Here is a 22,323-nt window from a genome sequence, read left to right on the forward strand (position 1 = left end):
TATTCTCAAACAACATTGCCTGCTTTCCTTCGGATACTGCTTCGCTGTGTCTTTCCTTCTTCCATCTCAACCTGGCTCTGGCCTCCGCTTGCGATATAAGGTCTGCCCCTCTCCCGTCTACCTTGGTGATGGAGACTTTTGTCCCGTTGTTTGTCTTTTCATACGACAGTAAAGAGAAGCAGCTGCGCCCTTTCGTTTTTTCCCCCACACGCCAGTCTCTCTTGACCCAGGGTTCTGCCTTTCTTTTGCTTCCACGTCGCTTCTTTTCGGCTTTCAAGGATGCCCCCGAAGTCCCGCAATTGACAGGGCTATCTCGGCTTTGAGGCATTATGTAAGGGTCGGATGGGAAAAAAAAATAACTCATGGCTGGCGTTTCACCTTGTTGCTACTTCTCAAGATATGTCCTCTGGACTAGAATGGAGAATTCTGACAAGACTTGTAATGATTACGACATGAAGTGGACTGATTGTTTGAAGTTACTCTCTATTCATTGACACGGGTGAGACAACTTGAGATTCGAGACTCGGCCGGTTCTAGGGTTGCATACATTGACTACGTTCAGTATCAGAGATAGCGCACGTCTGTCTGATAATAGCCATGGCGGAAGTTGAGAGATGGCAATTTGCCAAATTTCTTTCTCTCATCTCTTGTCGAGTCCTTGATTCTCACTATGTTTCTGGTAAAGATCTAATTCCCTTCAAGGGCCGAAAAAGGTACTGTCGGACACTGAGCAGGCAGGGTCATGTGGTCAAGTCATTTGGCCCTGTGATTCTTAGCCCTCGATTCACACAGACCACAATCTTGTCCGTCTCATTACTTCACCTTCGTTCACCCATCAATCTTCCACTCTCTCTCCCAGAAAGTGTAGACGACGGTTCTTCAGGGCCCTTTTCCCTTTTCCCTTTCGAGTCAAAATGCCTGCCTCAGACCCCGGTGATGAACTGGTTGATGATGTACGATGCGATACGCAGTATCTTTCATTCACCCTCCTCTTTCAGCGCCGACTAACCCGATTTTCAACGTTCAGGAATTCATCGTGGATATTGACGGTATCCAAGCCCACGGTATCGGAGCTGCGGATATCACCAAGCTCAAAGCAAATGGATACTATACCGTAGCAGTAAGTTATCATTTTTTCCGACCAAATTGAGTCTTTTCAACCGAGGCAGTGAGGTCGAAGATGTCCGCAGTCGGTTTGACATGATCTCGTTCCAGTCAGTTCATGGTGCGACTCGACGGACGCTTCTCAAAATCAAAGGATTCAGTGAAATCAAAGTTGAAAAGATCAAAGAAGCTATCCAAAAGTGTTTGGTATGTGTGTTGATCCTGGTTTATTTCTTGTTCTGGGCGGATCGAATCTCATCATGCACTTCTTTGATCCGGACCAGCCATCTGCCACAGGGTTTGTGACTGCAATGGAACTCCATCATCAGCGCAAAAAAGTCGTCCGTATCTCGACTGGGAGCAAGCAGTTCGATTCGATTCTTGGCGGGTGAGTCTGGGATTTGATCGAGCCCATCATTCCTTTTCTTCGGGGTCTTCCATCCTTTGATTCAATCTCATCGGATTGGAAACCTTGCTCTTTGAGCCCCCCGACTAATGCTCTCCTCATTTTTAAACGTTCAGTGGCTTTCAGAGCATGAGCATCAGCGAAGTCTTTGGCGAATTCCGATGTGGTAAAACCCAACTTTCGCATACCATGTCCGTCATCGCCCAGCTGCCACGCTCGCTTGGCGGTGCCGATGGCAAAGTCGCCTATATCGACACGGAGGGAACATTTCGACCTGAGCGGATCGCGCAGATTGCCGAGCGTTTCAGTCTGGATCCGGATACAGCGCAGGAGAATATTGCTTACGCGCGGGCGCTCAATTCCGAGCACCAGTTGGAGCTCTTGAACACTTTGAGTCGAGAGTTTGCGGATGGTCAGTATCGGCTGTTGATCATCGATAGCATAATGAACTGCTTCCGAGTGGACTATTCTGGACGGGGGAATTGGCGGAGAGACAGCAGAAGTTGGGACAGTTTTTGATGAAGTTGGCTCATATGGCTGAAGGTAAGTGGACTCCTTTACCTCTTGAAGATCTATTGATTATTGGATTGATGAGAATTTGCATTCGTTGCGAAGATGGAATTGTGTGCTGACTTTTGGGGGGTTTGCCTCGATGTTCCTGTCCGTCAGAGTTCAATGTGTGCGTCTTGATGGTAAGAAACTGTTTCAAGGAGGATATTCCATGGCTGCGACATCTCTGACATTGCTCTCTTGATGTCTCAGACAAATCAAGTACAGAGTGATCCCGGTGTGAGCGCACTTTTCGCGGGCGCCGATGGTCGTAAACCTGTTGGTGGCCATGTTCTCGCTCATGCATCGACCACACGTGTCCTGCTTCGCAAGGGCCGGGGTGATGAGCGAGTGGCGAAAATTCAAGACTCCCCAGGTGAGCTCACTCCTATCCCACGCGGAGAGATATTCAGAATCTTATTAATTTAGATTGCCCCGAGCGTGAGGCGACATATGTCATTACCAATGGCGGAATCAACGATCCTGACAAGGTGTGAGGTGAGTGGGAGGTATTCAGATGCTGAATGATTATGCGAATTGCGGGGGTGTTTGGGAACTTCTCAGGAAGCCCCGAGTCTTATAATATTACGGAATGTATGTGGCATACCAATCTCTATGAGTATTGATTGAATGCGCCCTCTCATTGAAAAATCGATTTCATGATACAAGATCGTCTTCCCAACCGTGACGTCCGCAGGCTGCATGGATGGCTTTCTTAGGGCTACTGATCCTTACAGAATGCAGCATGCTCTGCGTGACCGTAATTTACACCGCCTAAGCATATGACCGGCAGAATCATACGCTAGCGTAAAACTTCAACAAAAAAAAAGATCGCGATGACCAATTCCCCCAGGTTCGCAGGGTATATCTTTTCAAAACGGACACAGCCCATCATGAAGAAAGTGACCGTGGAAGTGGCCGGGTATACGACCCTACCGCTTCAACTCCCATCTACATCCACATTCCCAACACCAGCAACTCACTACCTCTATGTCCGTCCACATGAGCCTCGCATTCCCGACCCCGACTCCGCACGCTCATTGTTCATCGTCAATGCACCCATCGACACCACAGAAATTCACCTGCGCCACCTCTTCGGTACCCAACTCTCCGCCGGTCGCGTCCAAAAGGTCACTTTTGAAGATGTCCCCGTCAAAAAAGCCGGTATCGCAACCGCCACCGAATCCAACCTCTCGCACCGATCCAACAAGAAGCGCAAGCGCGTCACAGCCGATGATCTCCAAGGCGCCCTAGACGACATTTCCCCTCCCTCGACCTGGGATCGCACCCTGCACAAAAGCGGCACCCACGCCATTGTGCTCTTCGCCGATAAACCCAGCATGGAAGCCAGTCTCAAAGCTGTGGCCAAGGCCTCCCGCAAAGGAACACCTCTGATCTGGGGAGACGGGATCCCATCGAACAAGGCCCCTCCCGCGCTCGGCTTACCGCGATATCTCGCCCACGAACAACTTCGGTATCCGGACCGTGCGGAGCTCCTGCGCACAGTCAACGACTTTATGACTACCTTTGAGCAGGTGGCCGAGGCGCGCAAGCGGGAGGAGGCGAAGAAGGCCGGTGAACCGGATGAGGATGGCTTCGTTACTGTAACCAGTGGACCGAAGTTGAATTCTGTGGCGAGAGAGGAGGAAATGAAGGAGTTGGTGGCGAAGCAGAAGAAGAAGGAGGAAGGGCTGGAGGACTTTTACCGATTCCAGAGTCGTGAGAAGAGGAAAGAAAAGCAGCAGATGCTGCTTCGGCGGTTCAATGAGGATCGGAGGAAGTTGCAGGATCTTAAGATGCGGAGGGGCAAGATTCGGGTAAGTTCTTTTTTCCTCCGTGGATGAGCAGCGACTCGTGGTGAGGAGAAAGACCTTTGGCTAACTGTTCTCGTTTCTCTTTTTTTTCTCTTCTCTTTCTAGCCCGAGTGAACTCGCATCAAGCATTAAAACGGTATGGCGTTTCTGGCGTTCCAGCCGGGCTGGAATAGGGCTTTTATTTTGCTTGTGACGTCTATTTTTTTTCTACACTGGAAAGTGTGAGTTGACAACATCGTTTCCTTTTTGCCATCTTTTCCACTTTTTCCATTCATGCTTCGGGCTATCTCTTTATCTTGACGCAAGTTTTCCTGATCTCTCTCCAATGATGAATCCGCTGGGGCCAGTGTAGCAAAACGCGGCATGTCCCGCTGTTGTGCCATGCCATCAAACACCAGCGCTATATCAAATCTTCTCACCCACTGAAAATGGAGAACTCTCTCACCTTGAATTTGGATCTTTTTTTTTGTTACTTGAGCGAGGAAGTGATTTCAAAGGTGCTTGGTGACATTGTGCTAACCTTGGGGTAGTTTTTCATGTCTAGTCGTGGACTCAAATACTGAACATGAATGGATGTTCCCATATATATACACATTTGACGTTTGATACAATCGTGGCTCTGTGGCAATATTCTACGCTCTTCAAGGCGATTGATATATCCTGGATTATGTATTAGATTTGTTCACTAGCACTGATTTCCTCTAGTGTGTAGTAGCGTAGTTGTAAGCTGACAGCCCTCGAATGCGTAAACCCCCGCACAGACCAACGCTTGGCATGACATGCCACGTTCGTGGGCCCCTCTGATCGAGTGTCATGATGTACCCGAGGATGCCGACGTGAATAGAGTCTTGACAAGTGGCTTATCAAGTCTTATTGGACCTGGAATTCATACTTATTCGAAAAGACTTGCACTGGAGGGTTGAATACTCGTCCCGTCTGTCTATAACTGCAGGCAAAAAAAACGAAACCTCTAGGTCTCCCGAGTTGTGATCCAGCCTTTACGACATAAAATTGTATTTTGTCCCCAAGTCCTGGACTGTGTGACCGGGGATTGGTTCTTCTTCCTCGACGCCATCCATTCATCAAGTTCCAAAGTTTGATCATTGCGCAAAAGATCAAAAAAAAAAGATCCAGCACCGACTTCAAACTTCCAGGGCCAATTTGACCCTCCCCAACCTCGCTGCAGACATGACCCCCCTCCCGCCACAGGAAGAACCCGCACTTGACTCGGACGAGGAGGTTGAATTCGAAGACGTCCCCATCCAGACATCTCAATCTCAACAGGCCCGTCCCTTTAGCCTCGGTGATCTGGACCGGCCATCCAAGCATGCTGGTCCGGTGTCCACCAATATCCCCTGGACTCCTGAGATTCACATCCCCGACCAGCGGGACGCACCGTTGGCGTCGGGCTCCGATGCCGAGAGACAGCTTCGCGGTCGTCTCAGCACGGCTATTGACCGGATCAATGCACGTCAAATGAAAGCCCAGATTGGTATGGATGCGGCTAATACGCAACCGGGTCTGACACGGTATACCTGTATCCAGCAATTAGCGGATGATATTGAGGGAACGGCGGATATGTTGTGGGAATCGGCCACTCGTAAGTTTGATATTGATTGGCAACTGTTTTTGTTTATCATTATTTCCCCTTTTTCTTCACGAGGCGATGCGGTGGCTAGCACAGCGACTGATGAATATTCCCTGTTCATACAGCTTCCATCCAAGTTGAAGGACTGATCACTCTCGCCGGGATCTTGGAACGGTCCCTTGCAACATACGAGTTTGATGCAATACCTACTCTGACCATTCTCAATAAACTTGACTACTACTTTATTGCACTGATGCAGGGTGAACATCCTGTGTCGCATCAAAAGATCCCCGGGGCCAGTCCAGCTCATCCTTTGGTCACACAGACGCAAAAGGTGCGCATTCGAAGTATTGCCGAGACAACGCGGAGCAATTTCTTCACTTTGATGCCTGAGCCTCGGGATGAGGATGGGGATGGGGGTGGAAAGGGGGAAGGAGAGGAGGAGGATTGGGAGGAGCCGGAAATGCCAGCGTGGATGATGCAGGCGTCCAAGGTTTATGAGCGTGTCCTGATGCTCTTGGGGGATCAAGGAGATCCTAATGAGACGGAGGCTTTTGATGATTTTGACTGAGGCAATGAATATTGATGTTTTGTCTTGTCTTGTCTGAGGGTGCTGTCTTTGAGGTTTGACGAGGGACTGACTGATTTGGCTTGATTGGGGAGAATTCTGTTACTCGATCAATGTCAGAGCATACGGATTGCGTACAATTGGTAGACTTCCTACGTCGCTGATCGAAATTAATGGAAAAGCTCACCCTTTCTACCAGCTGGAGGGAGGTAATAAGGCACCCCGTATAAGGGGAACTATGTTAAGACTGCGGTTCAGTAAGTAGCATATTTGACGAGTAGTGTCGCACCCCTCTTCTAAGCACATCTGTGAGTAAATTCATCCACAAATATAAACACAAAGACAATTCAAGCATTACATATTCATCACAATGATTGATAATGACGACATGGATCTCATAGCTCGAGTAGGTTACACCAGTAGCAGGCAAGGGTCTCAAATCATAGTTACCGAGAATGTGTGCACATTCATAGCCATCTGCAGGTCGACATGCAACAACGAGCAAGTACAACAGATCCGGCAGTCAAGGAGCTGTGTGTAATCTGCTAGTTTCATGACAATCTGTAATATTTCCAACCACCAGTTGCCCGTCTGATGGTCTGTCCTGTATTGTCATTCTGCCTCCCGCCCACGGGTCTCGTTCTTTCAATACTGGCCAAATACAGCGTGTATTAAGAGAAGCGAGATCCAGCCATCTCTATGGCCCAGAGGGTCGCGAGCCAAAGTGGAGGCGAGCCCTGAAAGTGGAGCCGCTTGTGTCTTAGAGGCCTTGCTCAGCCTCGGGCCTGAGCCACTCACTGCTCATGGCTCTCACTCTGAGTTGCCAGTGTGTACTTATTGTGTACCTCTCTGCCTAAACATGAGGATTCCTTGGTTAATCGGCAAAATGGACACGAGAGTGGAGGCATTGAAACCTAGTGTCTGTGGTCTGTATTGTATGTCTAGAATTTTTTTTTGATCGAGGGGTCGTGATGGACTGTCAAAGTATGTACATCATGTGTGTCTACCGAAGGTGGGATATACAAAGGTGTCATTCCACGCTTCTACCTAAACTAATCAAACACACGGTGAAACTACCTTGGGTACAGTCCTCGAGCTAATAAAAAATACAGAGTTGCTACTGTGATATGGCTAAGCCCTAATTTCTTTTTTGCTTTTCTTTTTTTTTTCTCTTCCCTCGTTGGCCTCTTCTCAATTCTCTTCGCGTCTGGGATGGTGGGCGGTTGAAGCTGTGAGCCATGGTTCAGGCGTGTAAAGGGATTTCTTTTCATGTCAGGATCCTTTGTTGGGAGGAGAGAAAGTGCGCGCTTTACGCGAGTCGCGTGCGTATGTAGTGGCGAATACTACTAAAAGCAGCAAACGTGGTTTGTTGTTAGGAGGTACTCAGTACTGTATATTTGTGGTACTGTGGCATGACTTGCGCGATGAATTCAGTTCTTCATACTGCGGCTCGACTATAGTCTAGCAAGCTAATTATGTTTAACTACCATGCTCGGCTCCCACGCTAATGCGTTTGAATGTAATCATGTCATTGCTAATCAGGAAGTTTCAATCGACTCTTAACAAGGAAAAGTACAGCTGAACGATCTGCTAGAGCTAATTTGGTGTAGTGGTAATCAATCCCACATGGCTATGGAGCTTTTGTTATCGATACAGTACATGAGTACATTTTGTATGTATGAAAAGTCCATGAAGGCTATCGTAATCATGATTCATGACTCTAGACAAGGTTCAGCTACTCGAGCAAATGAAAGATGTACACTTCCATCATTGACTTAGATTGGCTATAAAATCATATGTATACATTGATTCATTCCATCCTGCACATACACTTTATACGGGTCTGTTTATATATATCAAGCCATCGGTAGGGAAAATTACGAGCTGAATCATCCTGAGTTACTTACAGCAGTAGGGCAGGACTATTGGCCTACAACGGCAGGCTTACGCCGGTCGCAGCTTAATCCGTACGGGATCTCCAAAGCTACAAGATTACCAATACCTTCAGCCCAAATGCAAGGACCAGGCCAACCTTGAAGGTTGATTCACACAACGTAGTGATGACCCCCTCGGGCACCAATGCTATTCAAGTGGGAATTGGTGCCCTAAAGTACATACACACACCTTGCCTGGCCTACATGTTCTTTTGAGTTCATTTCAGTTCAGACACTCCCTTAAAACTACCCAGTACCCAGGTCCTACCCGTCCGTGCAATAGATCAGCAATCCCTTACACATACCAGGATAAACACCACCTCATCCACTTGAGGAAAATCTCCAAGGAGTTCTGCCAAGTAGCCTGGGTTGATGAGTTCAGTAATGCTGAATCAAACAAAGAGGGATGATCATCACTGAAGAACATCCTGGCGTTCAGGCTCGGGCGCATTTGAGAACAATACAGGCTTGGGTAGACTCTTAGAGCCACCTCGATTCCAGTCGAGTCCTGGAAAGACACTGTCGGCGAGAAACCTTTTATGGAGCGCTCCAGGATAGGATACATGTGTCCAAGGTAGGAATGATAGATGTTAACCAGGTTGCTCGACAGCGAGGAAATGCCATTGAGTCAGTGCTTTTTCTCCATCCTTCGATTTGCACTTTGCAGTGTAAGTTAGGGAGCATATAGGTAGGAGCTCCATAGATGCATTCATCCACAAGGGATTCTGATAGAAGTCCTAGGCAGACATCCATGATGCTGCTTGGTCGACAACTGGATGGCCGAGTTTACTATTGGCCATGTTAATACTCACAGGGAGATTGATGTACCGCAAAACGAGAGAGAAGAATGTCGAGAAAAAAAAATTACGCCGCACTCACGCACTTGCAGTCCTTCATCCAGTCCTTGTCTGGTAATTTATTACTATTCTACAATACATACACATACAGGGGCCAGGGCTTACACCCTTACCAAAGTGGGATTACAAAGTCAGAGTTTATCAAGCTAGCCAATCACATGCTCAGAACAGCTGTTGATCCAGCCCCGTGGATTCGGTTCAGCTTGGACTTGTGTATGCAGCCTGTGACGTATTGAGTTTTTGACGATGAATAATCAGGTGATGGCCCGTCCTTGCAGGCTTCAGACTTTGATGGGTCTAATGATGATGAAATACTTCAATGCTGAGCACAAAGTTGTAGAGAGGCTGCAATCAGTGCCTGGTGATTAAACTACTGCAGCATTGTCAGATTGGTATGATGTATGGACGGGCTTTGTCGTAGAGTCTTTGGCTAAGATTGGCCAATTTGACTAACCCTCCAACATGTGAGTGTTCTGAACTCGGGTATGACATCAAATATCAGCCTTGAAATTCAGGTATGAAAGAGGTTGTAGGCAACCATCCATGTCTGATACTGTAAACCGTATTTAGTCAAATATACTGACGGCTTTTCTAATAACTTTCTTCCCTACAGAGCTCTTGTGGAAGATACTTTTGCTATTCTATGTAGCAGTAGTAAACCCCAAAGTGCGACCGGATAATTCCTATGAGTTTACAGCACACAATAGTTCGTCGGGCGCAGAGTCGGGCAATCATGTTTGTGTTTGCTTCTGAAAATGTACCTGATTAACCCGTGACGAGTCACATTTCATAGTCGACGACTGTTACGGCCCTTGCAGATTCGATGTACATACATAATCATGTTCCTGTAGAGGATTCCTGGTGATCTCCCCCTTATTGATTCATGTAGGCGACTCACTGGGAAAAATAGCACTCTTGCTGACTATCAAGACTATCAAGGGAGCAAGACTTTCATCTCCGTCTGGCCCTTGTGCTAGTCTGACCAGACATACAGTCCGAAATTCCTTCTCTTACCTCATCTGGAGCAACATCCCCAATTTGAAAGCTTCTATGAGGTGCAATCAGAGATACATGAGCATTTCAAGCTCGTTCTTAGAAACATTGAGTTTGAATCTGCATGGTTTTTGCCAAAATCACCACGGGTCTCCGTGTGATAAGTGTGTAGGTATATACCCGTGCAAGGGTTCATCTGCTTTTCCACCGTCCCGGGATCCTGAATGGCAAGACCATATTATATTGATAGTACCACCTGCACGCCATAAAGTTTAAGGATCTTAAATTGCAAGCCATGATCCATGTTTCCAACGCCAATTTCAATAGGAATGTCCTGTGATAGACACCACCATACAAGACTGTAGTGGTATGACTCGTCAGTCATCAAAGCAAGGCAAGATATCGAGATTGGCTGTAGTACTGTATCTCAAGAGACTGGGTGATCTAGAATGCTTGATACTTCTATTGATCTACCACTCCCCAGGTCAAGTAGAGCTGGTCTAGCATTTCAAGAGATGGCAGTTTGCCATGCGTGCGTTTTGTATAAGGAGTTTAATCCGTGAGCTTGGTTCAATCCATAAGACGCGCATGAATGAACGGAGCTGTATGCTTTGTGTTAGTTCTTACCATACTGAACCAAACATTGACACAGCTTTGGCCGATGAGCGTCACCCATACAAGACGATCATACCCATACATACCATACCATACCATACCAATCTGAGTTTGGTATTTCCTTTACCAAATGGTCAGGATGCTCACACTCAGACTGCTGGGACGGCCCCTCACTGAAAGAGGTGGGAGGCTTTTTCCACTCGTAATGAATCGTTCGTTTCGCTGGGGTTTCGCCCTTTTTCATAGGAAAAACCGGGTCCCAAGTTCGTCTCGAAGAGTAATCCGATCTGAGATTTCCCATTCTTCATCGCCTTCTCTTCCCCTCCTCCAACTTTCTTCCCCTCCCTCTTGTCCCATTGTTTCCATCCCTGCTTCGTTCTGTCTTGCGCCGTTCCGGGAGTTGTGCTTTTTCTAGGTCTCTCTCGCAAAGTCATCTCTTCGCGTCGTTTCATTTTGAGCTTTCACGAGGTCTTCTTAGCATTGCCCTTGGTAAGTCACTACTTGTGTTTGAATCTTTTGCGCTCGTTGAGAGGACACAAAAAAAAGCCTCTTTCATCATTTCATCCACCACTACCCTCACCCTGTCACTACTCGCCATCTCTCCACGCTGTCGACTCTTTTCCAAGACGCCCACCAGCACAGCATGCGCTTTCATGACCAGATGAATTGCGCATGGTGGGTGCCAAGTCGGCTGGCTCTGCTGTTTCGCAGAGGTTCAGTAGCTTGGGCAGCTCTTTTTTTCTGCGGTCTCGGGAACCGCCACCGCGTCCGCCCGATTCCGTCCGCCGACCGATGCCACCATTCTTTGCTGGTCCAGCACTTTTCTTCTGTCTCTGTTGTCGCAAACTTCGATGGAGAGCCATTGGCGCAGTGTGAATGATCGTATCGGTGGGGCGCATGGGGATCGCAACGAGCAGCCTCTTGTCGAGCAAGGCAGATGGATAAGGTATCGGCCGCATGCGGGCGCTCACCTTTCCGGAACCTTTCTGAATGCCCGTTCTCGCATCTTGCCCATCCCACGCGACCTCAATCGTTTCCACGATCTACATCTGAACATCACAACTCGCTCTTCTTCTCTGGAAAAGTGGTCCAGCCTGGCTCGGAGCTATTTCTGGCACCCTCTCTGATCACCGAGACAAGCGGAGATAAACAGGAACCCAGGCCATAGGCGACGATCGGGTCATCTCCCACACCTCTGACTGATCTTCTATTCAATCTTGGATCTTTTCCTTGAACTCCACCTCACCTTCGAGCTACTGGACCTCCTCACTTGAGCCTTTGCCGATACCGTGGACCTCATCTAGCTGATTGCCCTCCCTTTCATATCACACGCGTTTCACATCAGAGCAACATCTATTCTTCACAACTCGATTCTAACCCTTTGCGCCTCGGCTTCTTGTAGGAAACCTAGCGCTTGTCTCTTAGTTCCTGGGTCATCTTACGGTCTCTCCTTTACGACTCCACGAAGTTTTTCAGGCCGTCTCATATCGTTACGTCGACTTTCGGACAAGTTTGATCTTTTGCAAGCACCATGTCTTTCCAGAACTTCGACACTTTCCCCAACCAGGACGCCGCCGCCGCCGGTGGTGCTCCCCCTCAGGCTGACACCACCATGACTGGCCAGCCCGACAACACCGGTGCTCCCTTCCAGGGTGCCGCTGGTGACGCTACCGCCGCCTCCGGTCCTCAGCAGGGTGCTGATGGCAAGACCACCCTCTGGTAGGTTTCCCATGATCCATCCCTCTCTTCGTGCTAGTACGAAGGAGGGAAACAGGCGCAGTCCCTGTCAACATGTGGTGGAGCGTCGTGTTTGCTAACTTGAAAAAAAAAGGATGGGTGAGCTCGAGCCCTGGATCGATGAGAACTTCATCCGCAACCTTTGGTTCCAGATGGGTGAGCAGGTCAACGTCAAGATGATCCGTGACAAGTTCTCTGGGTAAGACTTTGGATTCTTCCCCTACTGTCAAGGCGACGGAACCCTTAATGATCCTAATGATGATAGTAGGAGCAACGCCGGATACTGCTTTGTCGACTTCGCTTCCCCCGCCGCTGCTGCCAAGGCCCTGTCCTTGAACGGCACCCCTATGCCCAACACCAACCGCGTCTTCAAGCTGAACTGGGCTACTGGTGGCGGCCTTGCTGACCGCAGGTAAGAGAACGCTTTCCCTTGGTTTCTTGACCAACACGTGGCTGTAATCACAGTCCAAATGGTTTCTTTGCTATTTCTCCTATGGGGAGCCACCGATTGCTGACTTTATCTCTTTTGCTGTAGCCGTGATGACCGCGGTCCTGAGTTCTCCATCTTCGTCGGTGATCTCGGCCCCGAGGTCAACGAATATGTCCTGGTTTCCTTGTTCCAGAGCCGCTTCCCCTCGTGCAAATCCGCTAAGATCATGACCGATCCTATCTCCGGCATGTCTCGTGGCTATGGCTTTGTTCGCTTCTCTGACGAGAATGACCAGCAGCGCGCTCTTACCGAGATGCAGGGTGTCTACTGCGGCAACCGCCCCATGCGCATCTCCACCGCCACCCCCAAGAACAAGGGCCCCGGCGTTGGTGCTGCCAACATGGGTGGCATGCCCGGCCCCGCTGGCATGTACCCCCCCATGGGTGGTCCTCCCATGGGCTTCTACGGCGCTCCTCAGCCCATGAACCAGTTCACTGACCCCAACAACACCACCGTCTTCGTCGGTGGTCTGTCTGGCTACGTGACCGAGGATGAGCTTCGCTCCTTCTTCCAGGGCTTCGGAGAAATCACCTATGTCAAGATCCCTCCTGGCAAGGGCTGCGGTTTCGTTCAGTTTGTCCAGCGCCACGCCGCCGAGATGGCCATCAACCAGATGCAGGGCTACCCCATCGGTAACTCTCGCGTTCGTCTGAGCTGGGGCCGTTCCCAGAACAACTCCGGCCCTGCTGGCAGCCCCTATCGCCCGGCTCCCCCTCCCCCTCCCATGTACCCCTCCATGGGCATGCCCCCGGCCCATCAGTATGGCGGGTTTGCCCCAATGAAGGTTAGCAGTCACCCCGGCAGCCCGGCCCCCGAACTCTCCTAAGGTTATCAGGCTCGGTCGGCTGACTAGTCAATGTTCTCTTCCAGTAAGCGCGTTCGTTCTTGATTGAAAGCACCAGCGGGAATCGTTCACATCGTTCCAACAATTGGGGGTCCTTTTCCTCACCCTGCCGCCCTTTTTTTGTTTTCTGACAAATCTTGCTCTTTTCTCCTCGCTCAGTCTTTGCGGTTTTGCCATTGCCCACTTCTCAATAGCCTCTCCGCGCTAAACAGCTTTTGATGAGCATGCTCCTGCTGTGCAACGCATATTTCGTTGAGCGCTTTCACTTTTAGCAAGATCTGAGCCGTCTCACTTGACCTCGTCTACCTTTTTCCTTTTTGTTGCCCCCTCCCTTCATGGTCTGCCTTGGGTTTTCAGAGGATCTACGGATTCCAATACCATCTCTATCTGGTTTCTGCTGTCCTTTCTCTTTTCTTACTTTTTTTTCATTTCTCTTCTCCAAATTATGTAACCCCCCCCCCCCCCCCTCTTCTCCCCTAAGCCGGCTTTCCTGCCAGGTCGGTATGTGCTTGCCCCTTCCGTCTGTTTCCGCACGCTCGATGCCCGTCTCAGTTATTTCATGGATATCCTGCTACATTTTTCTCATTTTTCCCTCACCGATTTTCTCGCCAAAGATGGTCTGATTTTGCGTGTAACGGAAGCTCGTATTCTTTATGCGCTCTTTTTCGCTCTGATGCTTTATGGGCAGGCCTTCTGAGAAAAAAAGTTCTACTATACTTCCGTATCCGTCCATCATTCTCTTCGTATCTTTTTTCTTCAGTCTCTTCTCTTTCTTTTGGTCCTTATTGGATGAGCAGCCCAATTGAATTATGCTTCTTTGCTTTCGTATGGATTGTGGGCCTCTCTTTGGGCCCCGTGTTTGTCTCTTGGACGGCGTCCTCAGGGTACTGTTTTTGTTAGATGTGTACCAAAATGCTCGCTTTGCTTGGTATGTCTGATGTTGTTCGATCCCTCTTTCCTCGCGAACGATACCATTTTGTCCCTTTTAGGGGTGTTGTCAGGTTGATCTCATTATCCTGGCGTTCTTTAATTGCAGCCAGTGAATTTCACCTTGCTGCTCTTGTTTTCTGCGACTCTTGCTATCGATGATATCAATGCCGTCTTCTGGGGTTCATGTGGCTGGTGCATGTATGGATGTGAGAGAGCTAAAGTGATGCCATCTTTCTATTTTATGTGATATCTAGCTCAATCTACTTGCTAAGAAGGAGATCAAAATTTTGGATTTAGCACAGGCTCACTGGTAGTGGACTAGGTCTTGAATGCAGAGGAGTCTTAGAATCGTGTACGATACACCCTCGCGGGCGGTTAATCCTCTTGTCATTCCGGGTACTCAAGAGTTCGTTATATCGTGAATTTGACATACAGGTGATTGAATTGCCTGGTATGAAAGCCTTTCTCTGAAAGACTTTCATTCTTATATCGGTTATATCTATACACGTGCATACGACCTATAGGAGAGACATTTTTCGACTACCACGACTTTAACTTAGTAGTTAGCAACCCGTGAAATCATACTGCTTGCTAATAAGGTCTCACAAACTCCCTCTGCCTTATTGAATAGATTCACTCGAGTACCTGCTAGCCCAGATGAAGAATTTGTTTCACTTCCATTTGATATTTTCAAGCTATAGGCTTTGTATTTCAGAGACTCAATGTTTAATACCTGATCTCTTCCAGTCTCCCTGCCGTCACTAGTCCTGCCGTTCCTTCCTCTTCGATGATTGTTTGCTTCACAACTCTTCGTCTACCGACTTCCACAGATCTCTCATGTTTGTTATCGAGAGAATCAATTCGAAGTAGCAGCCACGTGTACCGTCATCGCATAAATATTTCAATTCGCGACGCCCTCGTCTCTTTTCTCACTATATCTCGCACCACTCATTTTCAGTCCTACTTTTGTAATATCTTGCGATACAACAAAGATTTCAAGGCGACGTGACTACCATACTGAGATCAAAATGCGCTACGACAACTGGGATGTTCTTCTTTATCCTGGCAACAGCAAAGTCCCTATCCAGGAGTTCAAAACTGACTGCCAGGTGGCTAGAGATGTGGATTCGCCGTACCTGATCAACCATGACCTGGCAACTCGAGCAAGATCAAGCGGCGACCTTACCACTTGGGGTCGGGTTCCTGTTGTCACTTGTTTCATCGGAAGCCTCAAAGCGGGAGAACCAATGCGAGTCTCTATCTTCAGTTGGAGCCCTCCTGTGCCAAGTTCTATTACTTTGGCTACAATGCTTACCGGCCATATCGTCATCTTCGAGGCACGAGTCTTGATCGATGGTGCCTGTGTTGCGTAAGGGTTCTAGTTTCGATGCCCTGATTGTTTGGTAAGACACTGACACTCTTTTGATAACAGAACCGACCTTTTCTCTAGGGATACCCAATGGCCATTCATTCTTGGTAAGTGCATATCCTGCACACCATACCGGATCCGATCATTAGTACTGACTTTCTTTGTGTACAGAGCACGCTTTCAGTACATATCCTCGCTTTTGTCTCTTGATTTACTTTAACGCGGTCTGATATTAACTTCTCATAGTTGACGACTACAACGGTGATCCGCTCCTTCTCCGATTCCCCTCATTCTACCCTGAGACACTGACCATGTCTCTGAATGATGCCAATGAGTCCCTGGGTCGCATCAAGGTTCTCATCACGGAGTGTGTCTCTCATCCTGGTCACTTGCGTTCTTTTCAGCGCGTCAGGGAGACTGTCGTCTTCAATTTTCAACATGTCCCCTTGAGTGAGTGATTGATTTCACTGTTTTTTCTCTTTCTATTTCCAACAGTGTCTCCGGCTAGACCTTTGTACTAAATTTGTCAATAGATGCCCTGGAAGACGCGCAGATCGCATGGCCAAACCCTTACATGTGGTTTCATCCACTACGTCAGCCATGCATCAATCCCCATGCGCGCAAGATTGACCAAGAGACATCCACCAAGGCAAAAGGCCGGGAAGATGCCTATCTTGAGCGTCATGTCTTCGGACCAGACGAGCAGGATGACAATCTGACACCAAGAATGGCATCGTACTTTCCTGTGACACCTAGGCCTGCAACCCTAAGGGCGACCACCGGTATTTCTGCTCGGCCCAGGACGCCCGGGAAGCCTGCAGAGGTCCAGGGCTATTCCTTGCTGGAAGACTGCGAGCACACTCCACGGCCTCAGTTTCAGCACGGAAACTTCCGGCGTTACTCGGATGTGGCCTTTGCGAGTCTTCCGTACGGAAGAGCGCAACGAACCGAAAGCGAGCAGAGATACCCTTGGGAAGAACTCACTACGAATAGCGGGCATCCTCACATTGGCCAATTTCCACAAGCGCCCGCTCAGCATCCCCTAGTTGGTCGAGTCGCTCGAGAGAACGTTCCTGGGAACACCCGCCCATCCATCGACTATGGGCATGCCCGGTCCTCTCGAGACGACATCCCGATGCCTGACTACAGTTCCTCCAGCAGCCGTGCCACTTCCGGCATCTCCGGATCTAGTTTGAATCAAAGGATGCAACGCTCCGCCACAACTGATCGGATGTCCATTGACTCTTCCGATCCTCTTCGGAACCCGAAACTCGTGCACCACCTTCTTTCAGATCTACCCCATGATCTCCTGTATTTGAATGCTGATGATGATCTTTGTCTTTCCGGGCACCAGCTCACGAGACCAGGAATTCTTGCTGGCGCTCTATCCGAGTCGACCCAAGCCACAAGCGTCGACTTATTCACTTCTTCAGGTCTCCAGAAACCATCGCAGATAAGAAGCCATGCCACATCTGGCTCTTCCATGGAAATTGACATGCCTTCTCCTCTACCTGAACCTGCGATGGACTCTTCAGAAGTCGATGCTGACCTTTCCAACATGGATAGCAGCCAAAATTAGGAGAGAATGGTGAGCTCTGGTGATGTTTCAAGGTTCTAGTGCGTGCGAAGCGGATGGAATGAATAATCACGGAACTTTGGCTGGCTGGATTGAGGACGTCCATTGTGTATCGGGATCGAATATGCATTTTGGGACATAAGGATGGACACATATCTTTTTTTCTCAATGATATTGTAATTTAGGGAATAATGAAGCATGAAATATGCCATTCTCCAATCGTCCTGTAAATAATAGGTTATGAATACATGTCTATATGCATCATTTATCTTTGTTCATATTTAATATCTTGGCTTAAAGTCCATGATAAACATCTGTAGCTATCCATCCGGGCAGCTTCCAAAATGATAGAAACATTCGATATCTTCAATAATCAAGACAGATAGGATAGATGCGAGTTAGAAGTGTCTTTACATGTTACCCACTTGCGATATCTATTGGTATTCCTGTCACTCTATAGAATTTCCCCTCTATTATAGGCACTTTTATCTATTGCACTCCAACCTCTCTTTGTGCAATATACTCCACACAAACAGACTCTCATCATAGAATGATCTCCCTATGCGACAGACTAGTCCGACTAGGCTGGACAAGGCATGACATGGGTCTAGAAATAGGGACATCAAGAGGATATTGACTAGATTAAATGATAACTTAGCGTATGCATTATCCTCAACGCTCTTAGTGTTAATATTACCCCGGCTACATAGCAGGTAAGACTGAAAGAGGTCATGAAAAGCTATATATACTCAACCTAAACTATCTAGCCAGGTAAAATGACCTGGATGATATCAGAGACAGAATACAAATAATGTGTAAAGGATGATCTGTATCTTGATTTAATTCTGTGTGTGTGTGTGTGCTAACTAGGAAGAAAGTGTACAGTATTTGTTCAATAAATACCTAAGACTTACATTAATACCCACTAATCAACCTTGGTAGAAGCGATGACTGTGAATTTTTGTATATAAGATATATTTCATGTGAGTGACCTTGGTGTTGCCACAGTAGATCAATTATAGATGATGATCTGGTATATTTATTCTGCCGTGAACAAAGTATACTAATTCGGGTGGTCTGGCGTGAGGATTTCCCAGAAATGAGACTAAGATTGAGATGATCTCACGTGTATTAGAAAAAGTGTGTTTGTTACTGATATAGAAGATTAGCTGAAGACTACCTAGCGTGTGCTTTGAGGTCTAGAGGGGGGGGGGGGGGGGGGGGGGCGTGTTGCAAATTTAAGCATATGAATCTACATGAACACCTAGTGCAATCATAACAGCCCGGACCTTAAAAATTAGTGGATTGTTTCATAGACACCGTTCTGTAGTTAGATGGTCTTCTAGTAGTACTGCTTTCAATAACGCAGGGGAAGTTCATGGGACGTGAATCCTCCTGGGGGAGTACTAGATAGATACATATGACATGGACTGTTTGAGTGTTGAGCCCTACCAGTCTACAAATTAGCAATTTGATACCAGGGCTCGGCATGCCCGGCTCTAGATCTCTCGCTGTTCTATATTGCCAAATTCTATAGCCTCAAGCTCAGATTTCACCTAGCAGTTCTCCAGGATAACACCCAAGAGTAATTTCTCTGGACTCCTCTGGCTTCTGAGGAACGTCTTGTCCTGCACTGACCTGACCTTCTGGACCGGAATGAATGATTGTCCGAAGTCATCAAATGTTTGCTCGTGACATCGAATTTTCTGTCGCGCTCTGCCACCGTCCATCATCGCCAATGTTTGCTTCGCTTAAATGACAGAAACACCGAGAAGCTCGCCTATACGTCTTCCCAAATAGGAAATCAACACACACTCGCTAGCGCGAACCCCCGGGGTATTTGAGAACGCTTAACTCACCCTCATCCCGACTTTTTGCTCTCCCCCCCCCCCACCATCGTTTGACCTTGATCTCATTCATTGAAGCTTATTTCAACCTTCACTTGACTTCCATCAAGAATCTTCTTCATCTTTTTGATATCCTGCTTTGATATCTCCTCTTCACTTCGGTCTTGACATATCATCATCCATCCTTTGATATTGCCAATTTCTCTTGACTTTGTCCAAGATGTCAAGCCCTGTCAAGCCTGAGTTGGAGGGTGCCTCAAGCCCTTCGAAGGTGGCTGGTGTTGAAGACAAGCACCAAAGTGATGTTGTCCATGCCGATACACCTATGCTTGGTCAAGATGTGTCCGGGGTCAATGTCCTGTCTCGAGAGGGTAATGCTCCGGACTTGATCCAGTCCAAGCAACGTATGACGGGTAAGCACACTGTCCTGATAAGACATTCCATGGAGAAGAAAAATGACACTGACAAAAGGCGCTTGCACTTCAGACCTGACCCCATCGATGCTCGCACCTGGCCTTCGAAACGTCCCCACCAGCGAACAACCATCCGGCTCCAATGCTCCGTCTACCATGGCCGAGGGTGGTCCTTCTGTTGACCCTATCCAGGACCGAGTCAACAAATTCATGGACTCGATGGCCACCATGATCTTCGAACGGGCGAAGCGTAAGGCAGATGCGGCCTTTGGCTCTGGCAATGAACAAGAAACCGGCAACCTCGAAGTTTTCCCGACCCGCATGGACGAGTCCCCGGATGTTTGCTCTGCTGCCTTGGACATCATGTCCAAAGTCACTCAACCAGTTCAGGGCTCGGGCGATAAAAGTATCGATGCTTCGGGACCCGGAATCGCCCATGGTCACTCCTCTCAGCTGGAAAATCCTGGATCCTGGAAGCTGGCGCATCGTCCGAAGCGCCAATCAATCTCGGCAAGCAAGTTGTCTCCCTTGGCACAGCAAACCAGCATGAGAAAGGATACTCCTCGAGCTGCCCCAACTACAAGCATCAGGGAGACAGGTCCGACTTCAAGCCATGCCGACCACGCCTCTTCCAAGCCTCGAGATGGTCCAAACCCGCGAGCCGTCCCGCAAATCATGATGGGGGATCACATCCTGACCAACCATGATCAGGTAAGACTTATCAAATCTCAAGTTGACTTGTACCCAGCTGACTGTAATTTGAAACTCTGCAGCCCACACTTGGTTCCATCAGGGCCGATGGTCTCACATATGGTGAGGTTTTGTTCATCTTCAACACTTTCGGTGTCGTGGCTCGCCTGTTTCCTCGTTTCCATTTCAAGTGGGCCAGCGACGATCGCCAGAAGGTTGGAGTTCGCCTGCAGCTCTATGGCCACACGGTCTATGCTGCCCCGGAAAACACGCCCATTGATGCGGCTGTTGTGGCTTGTCGGCAGGCTCTGAGAGAACTTTCCCGGGAGCACCCCCAGTGGCTCCTACCTCCAAAGCCTTCGCAAGGGCTGGGCGAGCCTCACTGGAACTGGAAGCAGATCCTGGAAGGTAGAGTGTTCCCTCAGTCCCTCAGCTTCTTCGTTCTTTTCTTGCTTGCTATTTCATTGTTTTCGTCAGGGTCAACATACTAATACCGCTTCAATCGTTAGACTTTGCCGACCAAGCTGGCTGGGAGAAGCCTACTTACGCCAACCGCGATGGGAGCAGCGGACAACGCTCCCTCGTAACGGTCACTGTGCATGGTCAAAAGTATTGGCCTGCCAAATGGACCGAGGACAGCGACAAGTCAGGCATGATGGCCGCACACCAGGCAATCTACCAGCTCTTGACCCAGGACAGAATCAACCGGAAATTGATCCTTCCGGCAGATTCCCAGCTGGTGAAGATTCCCCTCGTTGGTCCCTCCCATGATCCGGCTCGCCATTTTGGCCCCCAGGCCCCCCGGCGCCAGGATAGCCCTTGCGGTGTGCCGTCCCGACACCTGGCAAGACCGAGGTGAGCTCCGAACCCGCCGCCATGGCCCGACTCTTTGCAAAGGAGCTCCGGGATAAGGAACCGGTGCGCGCTCCCGCGGGCAGAACCTCTGGTGTGGCCAAGGGCAAGATCGCCAAGACGCCACGGAAGAAACGGCCTCCCACAAAAGCCCAGCGCCTGAGGGACAATGAGGACCCCTTGAGAACGCTGGAGCAAGTCCAGTCACGGGTCATGGCTCTTGGTCTTCAGGCATCGTTCACTCGTGTGATGAGCAGTGAGTCATTTCCGATTTCCTAACCCCTCACTAAATTGTCTCGTGTCAATTATCTATGTCTGAATATTCTGTGTTTGTGATGTTCGTCAACTGACCTCTTCTGAAACTTTACAGCGATCTGCGCGGTCCTGAAAGTCAACAATCCCAGGATCGAGGTGCGGATGCCATCATCCGAGATCAAGGGTGCGTCTCCTGGCATCTTTGCCCTTTTCCACACGTCGGCGGCGAGGCTCGACTCCAAGGACCCTGTTTTCCTGGGCAACCTGCCTCGTAGCATGGAGCCGGCTGAAGGCAAGGCTTTTGGTGTGAAGAGAGTCATTCTTTTCATGCTGGAGCAGTGGAAGGGCAAGGTGGACCCGTATGAAATGCGGGCGGGGCATGATCGGCTGAAGTGTCTCCATGGCTTTGAGCAGGAGGTCAAGGAAAGCCTGGAGAACCAGCAGTGAGGAGTGTGGTGATGTGGAAGAGGCGGTGGTGATGTGGGAGAGGTGGTGTTGGTGATGATGATGATCTTGAGATTTCTTGTTTGATTAGCAGAATGTTCACAGTGATGACGTGGTTTATTGTTGAGGGCACGGGGGTTAGTTGCCTGGGTGAGAATGTCTTTGTTGTTGGAGTCGAGAGAGGCGAGATAATTTGGAGCTAGCCTTATCATTAAGTTTCGGCTAGACTTCATTTGCAATGAAATGCATGTCTGTATGGTTATGGATGGTGGTGTTCTGAGTGTCTCGATCCTTGTTGCGATGGCGTTGAGGCTGGTAAACGATCGCAAGGGTTGGGCCTTTGACTCGTTCTGGAAAACCTGTGAGTGACTGCCAGTGACATGTGAGATGGTCGATTATTTTATTCACCAAAAGCTTTTGTTTCTGACAATTTCCATCTCCAGAGGCA

At 48.8% G+C, this 22,323-nt stretch overlaps 7 protein-coding genes across 7 annotated transcripts; 6 read left to right on the forward strand and 1 right to left on the reverse strand.

The window, feature by feature from the left end:
• Positions 1-914: 914 nt before the first annotated feature.
• Positions 915-3,903, forward strand: POX_b02093 (DNA repair protein; the record flags this gene model as incomplete). The annotated part of the gene is made up of 9 exons (XM_050111010.1): positions 915-953; positions 1,028-1,120; positions 1,216-1,311; positions 1,389-1,492; positions 1,627-1,922; positions 2,180-2,202; positions 2,273-2,435; positions 2,489-2,552; positions 2,913-3,903. 9 exons carry the CDS (start codon positions 915-917, stop codon positions 3,901-3,903), a joined length of 1,869 nt encoding a protein of 622 aa, XP_049971356.1.
• Positions 3,904-5,061: 1,158 nt separating this feature from the next.
• POX_b02094 (uncharacterized protein) lies at positions 5,062-6,032 on the forward strand (the record flags this gene model as incomplete). The annotated part of the gene is made up of 2 exons (XM_050111011.1): positions 5,062-5,473; positions 5,587-6,032. 2 exons carry the CDS (start codon positions 5,062-5,064, stop codon positions 6,030-6,032), a joined length of 858 nt encoding a protein of 285 aa, XP_049971357.1.
• Positions 6,033-11,015: 4,983 nt separating this feature from the next.
• POX_b02095 (uncharacterized protein) lies at positions 11,016-11,387 on the reverse strand (the record flags this gene model as incomplete). Its single annotated transcript, XM_050111012.1, has 1 exon — positions 11,016-11,387. The coding sequence occupies one exon, from the start codon at positions 11,385-11,387 to the stop codon at positions 11,016-11,018; it is 372 nt and encodes a 123-aa protein (XP_049971358.1).
• A 572-nt stretch (positions 11,388-11,959) lies between these two features.
• Positions 11,960-13,481, forward strand: POX_b02096 (putative RNA-binding protein; the record flags this gene model as incomplete). The annotated part of the gene is made up of 4 exons (XM_050111013.1): positions 11,960-12,147; positions 12,260-12,364; positions 12,434-12,577; positions 12,701-13,481. 4 exons carry the CDS (start codon positions 11,960-11,962, stop codon positions 13,479-13,481), a joined length of 1,218 nt encoding a protein of 405 aa, XP_049971359.1.
• Positions 13,482-15,457: 1,976 nt separating this feature from the next.
• POX_b02097 (uncharacterized protein) lies at positions 15,458-17,377 on the forward strand (the record flags this gene model as incomplete). The annotated part of the gene is made up of 4 exons (XM_050111014.1): positions 15,458-15,798; positions 15,862-15,905; positions 16,045-16,248; positions 16,332-17,377. The coding sequence occupies 4 exons, from the start codon at positions 15,458-15,460 to the stop codon at positions 17,375-17,377; spliced, it is 1,635 nt and encodes a 544-aa protein (XP_049971360.1).
• A 2,064-nt stretch (positions 17,378-19,441) lies between these two features.
• POX_b02098 (uncharacterized protein) lies at positions 19,442-21,183 on the forward strand (the record flags this gene model as incomplete). Its single annotated transcript, XM_050111015.1, has 4 exons — positions 19,442-19,634; positions 19,708-20,345; positions 20,408-20,732; positions 20,834-21,183. 4 exons carry the CDS (start codon positions 19,442-19,444, stop codon positions 21,181-21,183), a joined length of 1,506 nt encoding a protein of 501 aa, XP_049971361.1.
• Positions 21,184-21,200: 17 nt separating this feature from the next.
• On the forward strand, positions 21,201-21,878 carry POX_b02099 (uncharacterized protein; the record flags this gene model as incomplete). The annotated part of the gene is made up of 2 exons (XM_050111016.1): positions 21,201-21,432; positions 21,547-21,878. The coding sequence occupies 2 exons, from the start codon at positions 21,201-21,203 to the stop codon at positions 21,876-21,878; spliced, it is 564 nt and encodes a 187-aa protein (XP_049971362.1).
• Positions 21,879-22,323: the final 445 nt, after the last annotated feature.

This window comes from Penicillium oxalicum, chromosome II (assembly GCF_001723175.1).
Source record: "Penicillium oxalicum strain HP7-1 chromosome II, whole genome shotgun sequence".
Taxonomy (NCBI): domain Eukaryota; kingdom Fungi; phylum Ascomycota; class Eurotiomycetes; order Eurotiales; family Aspergillaceae; genus Penicillium; species Penicillium oxalicum.